General features: G+C 43.7%; 2 protein-coding genes across 2 annotated transcripts; both read right to left on the bottom strand.

Moving 5' to 3' along the window:
• Positions 1-2081: 2081 nt before the first annotated feature.
• On the bottom strand, positions 2082-3023 carry LOC113454120 (olfactory receptor 5V1-like). Its single transcript, XM_026725532.2, has one exon. The coding sequence runs from the start codon at positions 3021-3023 to the stop codon at positions 2082-2084; it is 942 nt and encodes a 313-aa protein (XP_026581317.2).
• A 5225-nt stretch (positions 3024-8248) lies between these two features.
• LOC113452046 (olfactory receptor 5V1-like) lies at positions 8249-9184 on the bottom strand. The gene has a single exon (XM_026723453.1). The coding sequence runs from the start codon at positions 9182-9184 to the stop codon at positions 8249-8251; it is 936 nt and encodes a 311-aa protein (XP_026579238.1).
• Between the last annotated feature and the right edge of the window lie 9770 nt (positions 9185-18954).

Below are 18954 nucleotides of genomic sequence, written 5' to 3'. Positions count from 1 at the left end.
GGGCCGTCCGACAGTCATCAGCTGCCTTCAGAGTTGGAGATCAGTGGGGCAGAAGAGCAGCTGGAGCCTGTCCCCAATGTGCATATGCACAGAGCTGCCAGGAGAAGGGAACAGCTAAGGAACAAGGGTCGACTCGGGAATAAAGGCTCAGGTGAACAGGGAATGGCACCTTCCAGGGGGAATAAAGAGGAATGAAAGGGGTGTGGTATTTGTAGGAGACACTAAATCCATTTAATTAGTGTGAAGATTTGTTCATGACTCACAAAGACAATTTCTCGAACCCTGGTCTTCCTCGTGGATTGTCACATTTTGCATCATTTTTAGCGGAGTATTGAGGAAACCACACATACGGCGTTAATGTCTATTTCAGCACTGCTGTTCCTGTCTTGATTTTCCTGCCTTGCTATTTTATCACTTAAGTTTGTTTTATGCTCTGTGTTCTCTGTTGTTTTGGAACACAGCTATGTCAGTTACAAACAACCAGACTCAGAGGTGGAGGGTTCATTTATTTTATTTATTAATTTATTTGATTTGTTAATCGCTTACAAGACAATAGGTATAAGTATAAATGTGAGTAAGAATACAGGAAATAGGTACGAATAGATGGGGATAATAGGACAGGGTTGATAGGCACGATTGTGCCCTTATGCCGGCCCCTTTCGGACCTCTCAGGAATGGGGTGAAGTCAATAGTGGATAGATTAAGATTATGGGAATGGAGGGTTAGAGGATGTAACAATAGAGTAGTGCATTCTCGGGCAGCCCTGGTAAGTAGAACAGCTGAGGTGCAGGAATCCGCTGTGCCCCGCGAATCAGCTGAGCTGGAAAACATGGAAATATAGGAGAGGATAGGGCAGAGCTGAGTGGGCAGGGCCAGCGGATCACTGGAGCTAGAACCGGTCTGAACCAGCCGCATCCCACCACTGTCTAAAACCATATCAAAACTAGAAAGCAGAACACATTAAAACATTGAAAACAACCAAGTCAACCGGCTGATGTTCAATTATCCAACTCTATCTCAGCTCTTGAAGGAAAAAGGTCTCCAAAGTTAAGGGAAGTCTGAGGGGGTAAAAACCTGTTGAGAGTCAGAGGGAAGAGCGTTCCATAGGGCAGGGGTCAACAACCAGTGGGATGGGGACCACTGGTGATCCACAAGAAAATCTTGGTGGTCTGCCAAGAAATGTCACCTCCAAAGCACCACCCAAAGCAATTAATCCAGGCTGAGCCACCCACATGGCCCGCGGGAACACAAGGCTTGCGTCGCTTGCATTACAAACAACATGAAGTAGTGAGGGGAGGGGGGAAAGGGTGGAGAGGGGATCTTGCCCCACTTGCCCCACGCGGCTGGCCTGGCCACCGGCTGCTTCTTTCCATTTCTTTCTTCTTCTGCTTTTGGCTACACGCAAGGAAAGCAGCCAAAGTCTTTCTTTCTCTCCCCCAAACTCCGCAAGAAATGAATCTTTGGGACCCTGCAAGGCCTCCTGCTCCAAGAGGCTGCGAAGACTCATTTCTGGCAGAGTTTGGGGGTGAGAAAGAAAGACTTCTGCAGCTTCTGCTGCTTTCCTTGCATGAAGCCAAAAGTCTCTCTCTCTCCCCTAAGAACGGAGCTGGAGATGGTATCCTGCAAGCCCAAAAAAAGAACGATTGATCGGTAAGAAAATGGGGTGGGGGAGTTACCTGCAGACTTTTGGGGGGATTTTCCTGCAGACTTTTGGGGGGATCTCTGGTCTGTGGGATTTAAAATGATGAGTTTGGTCATCCCTGAGATCCAAAAGGTTGGCGACCCCTGCCTTGGGGCATGGAAAAAGCACACTTCCTAGATTCCATTGGATGACAATATTTGGGAGAAGGGACTAGACAGGAATCAGTCCCCGGTGCCCAAAACTTCAGGGGCCGCTGATGTAGAACACAGAAAGCTGGCATCAAATGAGTTTTCATTAGGATGCAAAGTACAATATCTCAGGTTTCTGCCACAACGACCATCGCTTTTTCTCATGGACACAACATTCCTGGTGCCTTGAGAAAATACTTCTGTCCAAGTTCTCTTTTTTAGGGCTCAGATACATCCCCTTCCCCCTAAAATCAGTACCATGCTGTCTTCCGGCACCCGAGAACCTTCCTCAGGGCCCCCTTCACCTCCTTGTTGCGGAGGCTGTAGATTAGGGGGTTCAGCATGGGGGTGACGATGCAAAACGATGTGGAGATTAGAGCACCGGTCTCTATGGAGTAGCCAGCACTGGGCTGGTTGTAGTTCAAGTATCCGTTTCCAATGCAGAGCATGACCACAACAATGTGTGATGCGCAAGTGGAGAAGGCTTTGCGTCTTCCGGTGTTAGAACGAATCTTCAGAATAGAGATGAAAATTAAAAAATAGGACAGGATGATGAAGAGGAAGGGACCGAGGCCCACAAAGAGGCTGGTGATGTGATTGGTCAATTCGTTGACCCACGTATCACTGCAGGCCATCTTCAGTAATGGTGGGACATCACAAAAGATGTGAGGAATGTTGTTGTTTCCACAAAACTCCAGCCTGGAGGCCACGACAACGTGGATGGCTGAGTCCAGGAAGCCCCAGAGCCAGTTGGCCAGAGATAGCTGGATGCACAACTCTCTCCTCATCAGGTGGGCATAGTGCAAAGGTTGGCAGATGGCTGAGTAGCGGTCATAAGCCATGATGGCCAGCAGTGTTGGCTCACATCCTGAAAAGCTGATCAGGAAGAAGACTTGTGCCAGGCATTGGTTGTAAGAAATGGTGTGATGTTGGCGTAGAAAGTTCACCAGGATCTTTGGTACCACCACAGAAGAAACGCAAATATCCAGGAAGGAGAGCTGGCAGAGGAAGAAGTACATGGGGGTGTGGAGAGAGGAATCCAAGAGAATTAAGATTATGATCATGAAGTTGCCCAGAAAGGTGACCAAATAGGCAGCCAGGAACACCAAGAAAAGTTGGACCTGGTGGCTCCGAACTCTGGAGAATGGCATGAAGATAAATTCTGCCCCCTGTGTCTGGTTGTGGGAATTCATGAGGACTCCTATCTAACAAAATGAAATTCAGTGGTGAGAAAAGTATGATTCTACCTTGAGGTAAGGACAACCAAATGCCCAGGTACAGAATATTGGGTACCTGGCTCAAGAGTAGTAACTGCAAGGAGGGTCTTGGAGTCCTAGTGGACCATCCCTTAAATATGAGCCAGCCGTGTTCTGTAGCTGCCAAAAAAGCCAACACAGTTCTAGGCTGCATTAATAGAGGGATGGAATCAAGAACCCTTGAAGTGTTAGCACCGCTTTATAATGCCTTGGAAGGATTCCACTTGATATACAACATCCAGTTTTGGTCACCACATTGTAGAAAAGATGTTGAGACTCTGGAAAGAGGGCAGAAAGCAGTAATAGAGATGGTTAGAGGACTAGAGGCTAAAATGTAAGAAGAATGGTTGCAGGAATTGGGTATGCTTAGTCTAGTGCAAGGGTCTTCAAGCTTGGCAAGTTGAAGACTTTGTGGACTTCAACCCTGAGAATTCCTGAGCTAACATGACTGGAGGAGGAGGAATTCTGGGAGTTGAAGTCCACAAAGTCTTAAAACTGTCAAGTTGGAAGACCCCGGAATAGTTAGATAGAGAAAGAGAGGTAGAATAGATAGATAGAGGCGAAGGAGAGAAAGGTAGAATAGATAGATAAAGAGGTAGAATAGAGAGAGAGAGAGAGAGAGGATAGGATAGACAGACAGAATAGATCATGGCTCTTCAAAGTTGGCCAGTTTAAGACTGGTGGACTTCAACTCCCCAAATTCCTGAGCAAACATGACTGGAGGAGGAATTCTGGGAGTTGAAGTCCACCAGTCTTAAAGCTGTCAAGTCTGAAGACCCCTGGAATAGTTAGATAGAGAAAGAGAGGTAGAATAGATAGATAGAGGGAGAAGGGGAGAAAGATAGAATAGATAGAATAGATAGATAAAGAGGTAGAATAGAGAGAGAGAGAGAGAGAGAGGATAGGATAGACAGACAGATGGACAGGATAGATCATGGCTCTTCAAAGTTGGCCAGTTTAAGACTGGTGCACTTCAACTCCCCAAATTCCTGAGCTAACATGACTGGAGGAGGAGGAATTCTGGGAGTTGAAGTCCACCAGTCTTAAAGCTGTCAAGTTTGAAGAGCCCTGGTCTACTGAAAAGGATTAGGGGTGATGTGATGTTTGGGGGGCCGCCACAAAAAGGGGGAGGTCAATCTATTTTCCAAGCACCTGAAGGCAGGACAAGAAGCAATGGATGGAAACTAATCAAGGAGAGAACCAACCTGGAATTCAGGAGAAACTTCCGAACAGGGAGGACAATTCACCAACGGAAGAGCTCGCCACCAGAAGTTGTGAGTGCTCCATCACGGGAGGTTTTTAAGAAGTGACTGGACAGCCACTTTCTGGCATGGTACAAGGTCTCTTGCTTGAATAGGGGGTTGGACTAGAAGACCTCTAAGCTCCCTCACAACTTATTCTATCTTTGCCCTTCAGTAAGGATCTTCAAGTCTCTCACTAATTCAGCATTCAACCCATCCCCAATTCTGCCTTTGAACGTCCCTTGAATCTTCTCCTCCAAAATGCTTGTATTCCTCTTAGCTTTAGTGCAGAACTAAGCTGCCGTCTCTTGTTCTCGACAGACCTGTAGACACATGTTCCTGACCCCCCCTTCATAAAGCCCCAAACCTCCTTACAAAGCCACCCCATCCCAAATGGAAGGGGCATCTTTCAGGGACCGCAAAGCAGCTCACCTTGGCCGGTTACCCCACCTGCAGAAGACCGGCGGTGGATGAAGCAGAACCATCCTCTCTCCAAGTTCTCCCCACGTTGGGCTCAGATGCAGCGAACTGAGAGTCCGTGCTCTGCCAAGAAAGCAGGAAGGGAGGAGTTTGGATGTTCATCCTTAGGACAGAGCAACCCTCCTAGTTGCTTGCATTATCCCTGGCAGGTGGTCCTCATGGGGGAAATTGTGCCTTGCGGGAGGGCCTGGCCGTCCTCCTGCCTGGGGTACTGCGGGGAATTGAGCTGGGTGGGCAGGCAGCAGGAACCCTCTGGGGCCAAACTGGTTTCTCTGGGATTTATTAGCAGGCCCAGTATAGTTTTCTTGTATCACATTCAGGGGAGAAATGGAGAGGGCAAAGCAAAATAATCTTTTCCAGATTTGAACCTGAAATCAGTTGTCTCATTTGCTTTTAGCTGGTGCTCTAGAAATAAATCCACGTGTACTGAACCCAAGAGCCATAGCGGCACTGTAGAAGGCAGTATTGCAGGCGAACTCTGCTGACTGCCAGCAGTTCTATCCTGGCTCAAAGTTGACTCAGCCTTCCATTCTTCCAAGGTCGGTCAAGTGAAGATCCAGATTGTTGGGGGACACTATGCTGACTCTATAAAGTGCTTAGAGAGGACTGGAAAGCACTATAAAGTGGTATATAAGTCCAAGGGCTATTGCTAACTGGGAAGGAAGGAAGGAAGGAAGGAAGGAAGGAAGGAAGGAAGGAAGGAAGGAAGGGAGGGAGGGAGGGGAGGGAGGGAGGGAGGGAGGGAGGGAGGGGAGGGAGGAAGGAAGGAAGGAAGGAAGGAAGGAAGGAAGGAAGGAAGGAAGGAAGGAGTGATGGCACAGTGGTTAGAATGTAGCATTGCAGGCTAATTCTGGCCACTGTTAGCAGTTTGCTCCTGACCAGCTCAAGGTTAACTCATCCTTCCATCCTTCCAAAGGTCAGTCAAATGAGGACCCAGATTGTTGAGGGCCACAGGGTTAGAGGTGGCTGGAAAGCACTGTGAAGTGCTATATAAGTCTAAGGGGAAGGAAGGAAGGAAGGAAGGAAGGAAGGAAGGAAGGAAGGAAGGAAGGAAGGAAGGAAGGAAGGAAGGAAGGAAGGAAGGAAGGGAAAGGAAAGGAAAGGAAAGGAGGGAAGGAAGGAAGGAAGGAAGGAAGGAAGGAAGGAAGGAAGGAAGGAAGGAAGGAAGGAGTGATGGCACAGTGGTTGGAATGTAGCATTGCAGGCTAATTCTGGCCACTGTTAGCAGTTCGATCCTGACCAGCTCCAGGTTGACTCATCCTTCCATCCTTCAGTCAAACGAGGACCCAGGTTGTTGGGGACAATATGCTGACTCTGTCAACCGCTTTGGGAGGGCTGGAAAGCCCCGTGAAACAGTATATAAGTCTAAGGGCTATTGCTGCTTACTGTCTCCCTCCCTCCCTTCTGGGAGCTGGTCCTCTAGTTACAATGATGACTTCAGTGACCCTTTGAAATGATGAGGTTGGGATTTACAACCAGTTCCTGAAGTCTCAGCCATTGTAGTTCCCCCACAGTCCCAGGAATACGATTCAGGAGTTTGGTCAAGTGAGTATGATGGCTAAACTAGATAACCCATGTTTGGAAAGAAAACAGGCCAAGCTTGCCATTTTTAATTTATTATATTCAGAAAAGAATAAACCCCACAGACCATTTGCAATTTAAAGGACAAAACTACAAACAAAACATTGGGATGGGGAATGGAAATAGGAAAATCCCCCAAATTGTTCCAGATAAATTTGCTAAATAACCTAGCCATGTGAGGAAAATACATAGAGCAAATAAATATTTCCTTCAGAATTCTAGCTATCCTACGTGCAGTGGGGGAAAAAAAGAGAGATTGCACTTCATTGCTCGACTCCTTCCATGACAATATATTGTTAAACCATCAGTTCTCCAGGCTCACCTAATAAAATGACACTAATCAATCAATCAATCAATCGATCCATGTCTCCATCCATCCCTCTCTATATTATCTTTCTCCGTGATCCCACCAACTTCTTCATTCTGAAGCATGTTGTAACCTCTTTCCGGAGAAAGCCGTAAGGAAGGCAGCCAACCAGAAAACCATTGACTGTGTCTACCCAGAAACCATCTGCCAGAGACAGAATTTCTCTCTTTGAGCGTCAGAAAGTGTTTGAAACTTGCATGTCTAAGAAACATCCTAATTCTCCTGTCTTGTTTCAGGAGCTATTTCTATCGACATTTCTGCTGACGTTTAACTGGATAAGCAGGTTGTTTTTGATGAAAACCTGGAGGAAAATGGTCAGCCTGAAAGTTAGCAGATTGTGAGAATCAACCAAACATCTAGTGTCTGTCAGCCAAATCAACTTGGTCAGTTAGGAAGGAAAGTCTCTTGAATCCATTATTAAAGAAAGTACACTTTAGTAAAGCCAAGTGGTTGCAGTATAGCAAAGCCGGATCTGAACTTTCGCGCTGAAAGCATGTGGTTAATTTTACTCCTTCTCCTCCTTCCCCCTTGTTTATCTTTTATTGTCCAGTGGCATTCAAATAAATTATTGTGGTATCAGTCCCTGGCTGTGGGGCTAGATGGTGCTCATTCTATCATATGGCCTTGGAACGGGTGGCAACTCTCGTAGGACAGTATGAAGAGTAGCTTTGATACCAGTGGTGGGATTCAAATTTTTTTTACTACTGGTTCTGTGGGTGTGGCGTGGCTTGGTGGGCACGGCATGGGAAGGATACTGCAAAATCTCCATCCCTTCCCCACCCCACTAGCCTGCTTTCCAGCTCTGTTCTCCGGTGCAGGGCAACAACAGAAGACCCAGCTGATCAGCTGGGACTCAGGAAGCAGAGAAGAGATGGGGTTGGTGGGATCAGTCAGAGGTGGTATTCTGAACTACTCCAAATTTCCGCTACCGGTTCTCCAGAACTGGTCAGAACCTGCTGAACACCACCTCTGTTTGACACCCCTTATTCAAGCCCACCCCTTTAATGCTCTGTCGCTCCCTTCCTCCCCCAATTGGATAGGGCAGACTGGCATTTGGCAAAGCAGAGCTAATGTGGCAGAATGAGAGTCCTGGCAGTGTCTTTCATGCAGGGCTGGGCTGCAATCAGTTTAACAACCAGTTCTGTGAGCACACGAGCGCAGCATCCACTAAGCACCACTTTGAACCACTCCAGCTCACCTTCTAGCCTTCCCTGGTAAGTAGAACAGCTGAGGTGCAGAAAACCACTTTGCTGTGCGAATCGGCTGAGCTGCAAAAGAAGGAACTGTAAGGCAGGATAGCGCAGGGGTGGCTGGGCAGGGCCAACTGATCATCATTCATGAGGGGTTTGATAGAACTGGTCTGAACCTGCAGCAACCCACCACTGCTTTCATGTATCTTGTCTGCTCTGAATAGAGTCAGGAAAAACAAGAGTTGGCCTCTTGATGTTCCAGAAAGGACTACAAAGTTGCCTTCACAACATCTGAGAAGAATCCTATATTCTCCTGTGTCTTTCCAGGACCTTCCGAAGAGCACCCTTCACCTCCTTGTTGCGTAGGCTGTAGATCAAGGGATTCATCATGGGGGTGACAATGCAATATATTGTGGAAATCAGGGTGTCGATCTCCAGGGAGTAGCCAGCACTGGGCTGGTTGTAGTTTAGCAACCCATTCCCGAAATAAAGGATGACCACCAGCAAGTGAGAAGAGCAGGTGGAAAACGCTTTCTGTCTACCTGTGTTGGAACGGATACGCAGGATGGAGGCAAGGATGTAGAAGTAGGAGATGACTACCCAAAAGAAAGGGGCCATTCCTGCAAATATGGTGGCTATGTGTGTGGTCATCTGGTTCATGTGTACATTACCACAGGCAGTCTTCAGCAGTGGTGGGAGGTCACAGAAGATGTGGTGGATCTGATTATCTCCACAGAAGTGTAACTTGGAAGCCAAGGCTGTGTGAACTGCTGAATCCAGGAAGCCCCAGATCCAGATCATTACAGCTGCTGTCACACAAACATGTGAACTCATGAGGTGTGAGTAGTGCAAAGGCTTACAGATGGCAGCATAGCGGTCATAAGCCATGATGGCCAGCAACCAGCATTCTGAGCCAGAGAAGGCCATCAGGAAGAACATCTGAGCAAAGCAATGGTTGTAGGAAATGGTGTGCCTTTGGAGAAGGAGATTTGCTAGGATCTTGGGGACGGTGACCGTTGAGTAGCAGACATCCAAGCAGGATAAGTGGCTGAGGAAGAAATACATGGGACTGTGAAGGTGGGAGTCTACCAGGATGAGAGCAATGATCATGAAGTTACCCAGAATGGTGACCAAATAGATGGTGAGGAACAGCAGGGCGAGATAGACCTGGCCGTGTGTGATGTTGGAGAAACCTAGAAAAACAAACTCACTAACACGAGTGTAGTTGCTGAAATCCATGAGAATGCAGGGATCTTGCGTAGCGAAGACGCTGAAGGAGAGCAAAAATATATCTGAATGAGATTTTTTTTACCTCCACATATGCACCAATTCTACAAAGCAAATATTTTGACTTCTCTTCTCAGGTTTTGTAGTGGATTAAACAGTTTACACAAAATATAAACCATGCACTTAATCGAAGGTGGAAAAGGTGCTAAGTCATTATTTTTTTGTTCCTATTAGTTGAACTCTTTCAAGTAATCTGTTGTTCTGGCTCAGAATGGACACTTGTTTTAAGTCCTGACTTTTTGCAATTTTGGACTGACTTATCCTTCTGAACAAAAAAAAATCACAATGAAAAGTTGAGATGCTCTCATCAAATAAGAAGGAAGGAAACACAACAACATTAATGTCAGTGTTTAGGAAAGCATCCCACCATCCTTCAGGAAAGATCAAACCAAACCCATCTTTGCTACTAGATTATCCATTGTCAATTCTACAATGGCCATCAAACAGTTAACAGAATAACAGAACTGGAGTCCAACTCCTTCCTCAAACAGGAGACTCCATACCATTGTGGACAGAAGGCTGCCCAATCTCTTCTTAAAACTTACAGCATTGGAGCACCCACAATTTCTGGAGGCAAGTCATTCTCCCAACCCTTTAAATTTCAAAGACTCTTCTCGGGTGTAGAGAATGTCTGATAATTCCACATTCAAGCCTTGGTTGATGCAGAGTCAATTACTTGGTATTGTATTTCTGTCCATCATCTCTTGTTCATTTTAATACTTCAATTCTTGTTAATTTTTGGTATGTTTTTCCTACTCCTCCCTTGGGATTTTATATTAATAGCATTAATCCTACTCACATCATTGTAATAACATAATTCTTACAATTAAAATTTTTAATATTATTTGCTCCACCCTTTGTCATTTAATTAATCAAATAATTATTAATTAATTAATTCAGTATTCAGTATTTTAATACACAATACTAATAACCATTATAATCTTATTCACATATACACAATACGACCCTCTTTCAACTTCTGATCCTTTCATCTACATACTAATTGTAAAGTCTTATATAAAAGTATACATAATAATATTTTCCCTCTTTCTAATTTCTACCTCTATTCTAAATCTTAATGGTATAAATCCTATATTTGTAGGTATTCTATTTCTATCCATCGTTTCTTGTTCATCTTACTATTTCAATTCTTGTTGATTTTTTGGCATGTTTTCCATACTCCTCCCTTGGGGTTTTGTATCTCCATGCATCATTCATATTTGATCTAAATAGTTCCTCTATCTCTACATCTCACTGCCAGACCTTCCCTAGATCTATCAGTATCTCTATCCTCACTTCAAAAATGTCTTTCTTTTTATCCAGTTCCATTTTTTATATCTCTTAATGTATAATCTGCCTGATCTATTTCATCCATTTTAATTATCTCTTCGTTCCCCTTGTCTTTTGGATTCATTTGTTGATGAAGAGTAAATGAAACATCTTTCAGATCTCCCATATTGATGAGTAGTCATAACTACACAACCTGAAGAGATTAACAAATATGGCTTTCCAAGCAGGAGGACTCAGGAATCTGCTTCAGTTGTCCTGCAGTGTCACTTGAAGGGGTTCTCTATTCTACAACTGAGCCTGAATCCTTAACGCATCATGTTCATATTACTCTAGTTTACTGGATTGCTTACATTTCACAGTGTTATGTTGTACCTCCAATGATTAATTTCTCTCTCTTTTTGTTTATCTCGGGGACTTTTTCTCAACATGTTCATTCGATGTCCTCAGTTGAGGTTTTCTCTTCCTGCTCATCTAGCCAACTGAGGAGAACCTCTTTCTGATAAGGAGAAAAATGAAGAACCTTTGCCACGGTTTCCATCTGCACTTGGGGACTGACTTGAGTCTTCACAGGGTAAGCCTCAAGCAACCTTGGATAATTTCAGAATGTATGGCTAGATTAGCAAGGAGCAACCTTGGAAATCCCAAAGAAAGTCATGGAAGATTTCAGTAGAAGGCTAAGGAAGAACACTATAGCAGAGAGCTTGGCGGAGAGGATTATGAGGGAAACGAGTTCCATGTTAGGACATTGTAGATCAAGGCTTGAGAACAGCTCCCCCAAAACTTCCTCCCCTCCTAACAACCAGTTTCCACAGACTGTTCTGGAACTATGAAGGATGAGGAAGAAGCTACCAACCAACTGGACACAACCACACAACTGTCTGACCCTTGACCAAGACTAATCTTGGCCTGTATGGAAATTGCTAAGTAGACTGCGCATGAGGTGGGAAGATCAAATGACAATCTAATAAAATGGCGGTTCTATGAACTACTTTATACCTATTTTATCTGCTCAGGGCTGAATGTTACGTCCATAATTTGTAGGTGCTTCTGACACAAATAAAGAAAAAGACACTGTAGAAAGAAGAGTAAAACTATGGATGCTAATGTCTTTCTAGAAAGCTATGATAGATCCAGGCTCAAAATGACATTATGGCCTCCACATTTAAAACATGGTGTCTCAGAAATGGAAAAAGAACACGAGAAGGCAAATAAAAATATAAATGAGCTCAAATCCCAGCCTTGGAAAGAGATTTAGAAGATACCAAATGTCTATGGAGATTTTCACTCCTCCAGGTCACAGTTGTCCAGGGGTGGGCAACTATGGCCCTTTTATGAATTATGGACTTCAATTCCCAGAATTCCTGAGCAAGCCATGCTAGCTCAGGAATTTTGGGAGTTGATGTCCACAAGTCATAAAAGGGCCAGAAGTTGCCCACCTCTGCAGTTGTCCCAAAGGTGCTTTTCCAAGAGGCCACTGGACTTCCTTGTTTTTCCTTTTGAAGACATTTCCCTTCTCATCCAAGGAGCTTCTTGGTGGGGATCTTTGCCGACAGCTGGTCATTTGCATCCTTTTAGAGGGTTGTTGAGGCCACTTGGAGGTTTATCTGTGTCCTCGGGGTCATCTGAGAGGTGAAAATGGTTCCTGTTCTCCTGCATTACTCAGGTGACCCTGAGGACACAGTTAAACCTCCAAGTAGCCTCAACAACTCTCTAAAAGAATGCAAATGACCAGCTTCTCTGCAAGGAGTATAAATCCTTCCGTTCTCCAGAGTCAGAGCTGAAGAAGCTTCTTGGATGAGAAGCAAAACATCTTCAAAGAAAAACAAGACAGCCCAGTTGCCTCAGAAGACACCAAAGAAAATCTTTCTTCACACAGTCCATTCTTAAGCATACAATCCTTTCCCATAAATTAGGCTGAGGGGATCTAACTTGAATATTTTTGAAAGAGGGTTGCACGAACTCACACCAGACACGTATTTCCTGGACCCAGACCTGATGCACCTGGCTGAAGAAATATTTTTCTTTTACCTGGAAGTAAACATAAAGGAATCATTAATGGTCTGCCTTCACTTCATGGAGGCATAGTAAGGGTGTCCCTTTAAAGCTCGGGACAAGCTTAACATGGATACTTTGTGGGAGGCATTCTGTAATGCTATTGACTTGTTGGTGGGTGGGTTGGGGCTGCTGGTGTCATTCTCCAGATGTGGTGATGAACCTCACCTCTGCATGGCTCTTGGTCCATTCTTTTTTGAGGGGAGGGAAAGAAGTGTTGGCTTCACTTGGGTCTTCTCCAGCATCTCCTGCACAGAAGACAAATGAATGGAAGGCGCTTGGTCTCCAATGTCTTTAAGGCATCACCCAACCTCCTTGGCCCAAGAGGGGGATTCTTTATGGAGTCAGCCAGGCTGAAGGAGGGAGAAGACTCTGGTCGTGCTTGAGGGACCTAACAGTAACTGGGGACAATTAGCCCAGAGGGAACATGCAATCTGTTAGGGATACACCCTAGCAGAATCTGCACGGCAGGCAGGCAGGCAGGCAAAATATGTGAGATGGACATTTTTGTAGCTTACACTCAGTAAAACAGATACACCGTGATAGTTAAATAGTTTATTCCAGTAAGAGTTATAGCATAGTCAAACAGTCCATATATCATTCACTAATTCAGTCCGTCCAGGGATTATTCAGTTGCAAATTCCAGTGTCGAAAAAGAGGTCAGTAAACTTACAAATATCAGTCCAGGAATATATCTCCTTGCAGTAGAGATATGAAGAAGTCAAAACCTCCTTTCTTCCTTCAGCAACTCAGCAACACAGCAGTAGGGAAAACACGCAGTTAACAAACCATCAATCCATCAAACCAGTCAGAAATCGTCAGCAATCCAGCAGGTTCTCTTGCTCCCCCTTATGGTGGTTTCACACCGCACCCAATATTACATGCTTTGCAGTTTAAAGTGACACACACTTAAACTTACAATCATAGTTCATATATATTATTTTACCCAAACTACATTAGGTAACCTATGTTATTCCTAACACAATCCTTAATCATAAAGTAATGACGTTATGTTCTGTCCCACTAAGGAGGCTATACGAAGACCAAAGTTGACAGATGGAGCCTGGTTTGCTTTCCATGGTAGCCTGGTCCACAACGTGCCCATTTTAGCCCAGGTTGGCATGTCCCCCAAACTCACTCCCAGTTTTTCCCTTTTCAATTGACCTCAACAAGGAGCCTTAAAGTCCACAAGCTGCCTCCTGGCCAGCATCAAAGCAAGAGGCCAGGGGGGCCTCTGTCAGAAGGACCCATTCTGCTAGACTTATTCTGATATTTTACAAAGAGTGCAGAGAAGAGCAACAAAGATGATTAGGGGACTGGAGGCTAAAACATACGGAGAATGGTTGCAGGAATTAGGTATGTCTCAAACAAGGACTAGGGGTGACATGATAGCAGTCTTCCAATATTTGAGGGGCTGAAACAAAATAGAAGGGGTCCACCTATTCTCCAAAGGCAGAACAAGAAGTAATGGACGGCAATTTATCAAGGAGAGAAGCAACCTAGAACTAAGGAGAAACATGCTAACAGTGAGAACAATGAATCAATGGAACGACTTGCCTTCAGAAGTTGTGGCTACTCCATCACTGGAGGTTTTCAAGAAGAGTTTGGACAACGATTGGTCTGTAATGGTATAGGGTCTTCTGCTTGGCCAAGGTTTGCACTAGAAGACCTCCAAGGTGACTTCCAACTCTTCTCGTTTCCCTTCCCTCCCCTTTTCTCTTTTCTTTTCCCTTCCCTCCCCTCCCCTGCCCTCTTATCTTTTCTCTTTCCTTCCCTCCCCTCTTCTCTTCTCTTTTCCTTTCCCTCCTCTCCTCTCCTTTCCTCTCTCCATTCCATTCAATTCCATTCTGAATCATTCTTTCTAAGTTCGACAGAGGTGGGATTCAGCAGGTTCTGACCAGTTCTGGAGAACCAGTAGTGGAAATTTTGAGTAGTTTGGAGAACCAGCAAATACCACCTTTGACAGGAGATTTTACAGTATCCTTCCCCTGCCACGCCCACCAAGCCATGGTAGTAAAAATAATTTGAATCCCACCCCTTATGTTCTACCATGCCTGGGTGTGGTTCTTCTGTGAAAAGTTCTATAATGCCAGCCATGAATGGGGCATCTCAGAATCTTAGTCCTGGAGTCTGGCTACCCCCCAAAGCAGTTGATTCAGAATTTGGGACTTTCTTTCCATCTCCTGATTATAGCTACCATGATCCTTCAGAGCAGAGGTGGGATTCAGCAGAATCTGATCAGTTCTGGAGAACCAGTAGCAGATTATTATTATTATTTTTTTGTAAATTTTATTTGAGTTTTCACAAAGAGAAAAAAAAATACAAATAAAGCATCTTTTTTGAAAGCAGCATAATCCCGGGTTACATTTCTTTGTACAGACACCAATTCAGGTTCATGCTCATTTTTATATTCTATTCCATATCTTATTACTATTTTACATTTTCTGCATAACTTCTCCCCTCTTTTAATCTTCTCAATTTTATTTTAATTATCTCATCTCAATTCAAATCATTGTATTTATATTTTTTTGTCTGTCCTGTTTCAATTGTCTTTTATCTTTTCTCATTAAACAAAATTTCTCCTGTAGTTACTGATTGGAGTATGATGCCTTTATATCTTTCCCCTAAAGTTGTAACATTCAATATAATACATAACTTCTATTCGGATTCTGCTTGGTACATTCTTAAAATACACACTGTATTCCAGCCGGATCGGGGCGCTCCAGCGACGAGCCCAGACAGAAACTGCGCACGATCGCGGATTTCTGTCTGTCGCCGAAGCCCTTCAAACCGGAAGTCCCCAGTAGTGGAAATTTTGAGTAGTTAGGAGACCCAGCCAATCCCACCTCTGACTGGAGATTTTACAGTATCCTTCCTCTGCCACGCCCACCAAGCCACGCCCACAGAACAGGTAGTAAAAAAATTTGAATCCCACCACTGCTTCCGAGATGATGGTTCTGACCTTAATGGCTGGATTACTGTTGAACTTTCTAAATGGGGCAGCTTTGGGAGACAGATTGGACACTGAAAGTCTCCAGAATGAAGGGGAGACTGGGAGGAAGATGTCCTGCCATGGTTGATCTCCTGGTAGGGTTGCAGATACAGTCAGTTCTGGTGAACTGAGTAACATTGAGGTCAACGTGAAACAGCACCAGGATACACCAGGTATCTCCCCTATGGGAAGTACATCCCAACCCAGTTCCACCTGCCCCCCACACCTCTTAGAAAGCTAGCAGGATATGGCATAAAGTTGCTTTTTTGTTGTTGTTATGAAACCCATACTTTGCATATCTCTACTGTGAAGATCCTGAAGGCTAATGTCCAGCCCTTGATCATTCAGGCAAAGCAGGCAAAATAGCCCTGTTCTACCAAGCTTCCATGTTCTCGGAGTTCTGAGAGTAAATTGGATTGTTTTATATTTGTACTGTGATGTAAACAGTGTCTCCTGTTTGAGGCAGGCTAGAGCATTGATTTAAAATTAAACATTTATTCATAAAATATAACTGCCTAACTCCAGCATACAATGCCAAACAAAACCCATCAAAATCTCAAAACTGCTTTTCCAAAAGGCAACTGGAATGTTTTGGTTATATTTCTTTTTCCTTGAAAACATTTCACTTCTTATCCAAGAAGCTTCTTCAGTTCTGTGATACAGTGAGATGATGAAAGATAGGATAGGATAGGATAGGATAGGATAGGATAGGATAGAATAAAATAAGGAAAGAGTAGAATAAGGAAAGAATAGAGTAGAGTAGAGTAGAGTAGAGTAGAGTAGAGTAGAATAGAATAGAATAGAATAGAATAGAATAGATAGGTAGGTAGGTAGATAGATAGATAGATAGATAGATAGATAGATAGATAGATAGATAGATAGATAGAAAGATAGATGAGATAGAGATAGATAGACAGACAGACAGAGATGATAGATAGATGATAGATAGCTGATCTAGATAGATGATAGATAGATAGATAGACAGACGGACGGACAGACAGATAGATAGATAGATAGATAGATAGATAGATAGATAGATAGATAGATAGATAGATATGGAATAGATAAATAGATAGAGATAGATAGATAGATAGATAGATAGATAGATAGATAGATAGATAGATAGATAGATAGATATAGAGATAGCGATATGAGAGGGGGAAAGAATGGATGGACGGACGGACAGATAGACTGACAGACAGACGGACAGACAAATAAGTCTGGTTTTGCCCATTTCCACCAGGCTGGTCTGGTTTATGGAGTTCTGGAGTGTGTGCTAGATCGCAAAGCCAACACTGCAGAGATCAAGAAAAAGGAATTTTTATTTTCACAGTGCAATCAGGTAAGGACTGGGAGCCTCCGCTGACCTTCACAACAGGCTATGATGAACCATGATCTGCAGCACTCAGGAATCAGGAAAGGCTCCGAGCGAAGATGCAGAGAATCAGAATAGAAACAAAACCATCCACCAACAGAGCAGCCAGGACTGGATAGAAACGAAAGCATGATGCGACCGATTTTTCTCTACTAATGACTTTTTTCCACTTCTCCCCAGACCTTTTCAGTTTTGGGGACCAAATTCCACATGAACTCTTTTTTTCTTAAGGAATCTTGCTTCCGAAAACCTGGCTTTACAAAGACAGTCCTGCCTGGCTCCACCCGTCCTATATCCTCCCCAGTTTTCTTCCCAATGCCCGTCTTTTAGGAATGCTGGAAAGTCCCGAAGTCAGTTATTTATTTCAGTCTCTTGCTGCTTCTTAGCCCATTAAAGCTGCTTCTTAACACAAGCTGGACAGGGAGCCCTTGTCCTGGAAGGCCCCAAATTCTTCCCAATCCTTGGGGTCAAAAGTTAAGGTGAGGGTTTCATTGGAATAAAAGTGTGGCCCCAAAGAATCAAAAGCACACGGAGTCACTCCTGAGTTGTGCCTTTACTGCGGTTTCCCTATAGACAGAATCTTGCCAAACTAAAGTGAATATCTGCAGTAACTAAAGAAATAGTCTGTGAACTGCCAGGGAGGGTCAGACTTGCTTTCTTCCTGCCCACCGGACATTCCAAGCTCTTTGCCCTATGGGAAAGAGCCCCTCCCTCCTGTGACTCCAGACCACATTCCACCACAACACATTTTTGTTGTTGTTGTTGTTTTTAACCAGGTTCAGGTTCAGATCAACATTTCTTCTCTGAGCTTCTTTCTGAATATAAATTCCTGAGCTCAACGTCTATGGATAATTCTCCATCATTCAGTGCCACGGTGGTCCCAAAAGTGGTTTTCCAAAAGATAACTGGACTTCCTTGGGTTTTTTTTTTTCCCCCTTGAAAACATTTCTCTTCTCATCCAAAGTTCTGAAGAACTGCGGTGTAGAAACGTCGTGGATGAGAAGTGAAACATTTTCAAGGAACGACCTTAGAAAGTCAAGTTGTCCAAGAAGACTTGCTAGGATGTTCCATAATATGTCACCCAGATGTTGGAAGTGTAACTTTAGCCAGGAACGTATTTTCACATGTGGTGGATGTGTCCTAAAGCCCAAAAGTACTGATCTAAGATACAGGCATGCTTAGAAGAGATGACAAAACTAAAGATTAAATTCAACGCAGAGACCTTTCTACTCAGAATGATACAACTGACATAGAGCAAAAAACACCAGCATCTGACATCACATATCATTACAGCGGCAAGGATAGTCTTTGCCCCAAAACTGGAAATCAACAATGATACCCACGGACCTGGCAGTAACTAATAAAATCCACCAATGTGCAGAAATGGTTAGATTAACCATGTTACTAAAAAACAAGGAAGAAGGGGAGTTTTTTTTTTTACAATTTGGAATATATGGTATAAATGGTTGTATAAAAAGGAAGTAAAGATGTCTAGTGAAATTGATTAAACAAACAACAAGGGAAAATGGAAATAAGGATAAATGTATAGATAGCTATGTATATGTGTAAAGTAATATAATCAAATATTGTATTATAATTGTAATAATAACATAAATAGGTAAGGACTTAGGAAACAAGTTATAGATTTACTTGTAGCGAATGACTTTAATTGACCCGAATAGAAATGTTCACTGCTATGAAAACGTTGCAAAAATGTGAGAACATGTTTCTCTTTTTTTAAATATTATTTTTTTAAAAAAACTTTCAATAAACATTATTAAAAAATAAAAAAAAGAAAGAAAGTCAACTTGTCTTTTGCAAAAACCACCTTTGAGAATTCCCGAGCTCATTTGTCAGAAGATGGAAGCCAAGCTAGGCTCTCTTGATGTTGTTGGAGAACCTGTTTGGAAAGCTCCTAGTGAAGTAGATTTTCTGGAAGTTCCTCCGGCCTTCTGCATTCTCCTCTTGGCAAGGGCAGGAGACGAAGAAGCCGCCCTATCAAATTCACTATAG

This window comes from Pseudonaja textilis, chromosome 5, assembly GCF_049901715.1.
Source record: "Pseudonaja textilis isolate UNSWEBS1 chromosome 5, rPseTex1.2, whole genome shotgun sequence".
In the NCBI taxonomy this organism is placed as follows: Eukaryota; Metazoa; Chordata; class Lepidosauria; order Squamata; family Elapidae; genus Pseudonaja; species Pseudonaja textilis.
Note: the sequence above shows the minus strand (reverse complement) of the source record. Positions and strands in the feature narration are given on the sequence as shown.

Coding starts and splice junctions, on each gene's coding strand:
- LOC113454120 (XM_026725532.2), bottom strand. CDS start 3,023: ATGAATTCCCACAACCAGACACAGGGGGCAGAATTTATCTTCATGCCA.
- LOC113452046 (XM_026723453.1), bottom strand. CDS start 9,184: ATGGATTTCAGCAACTACACTCGTGTTAGTGAGTTTGTTTTTCTAGGT.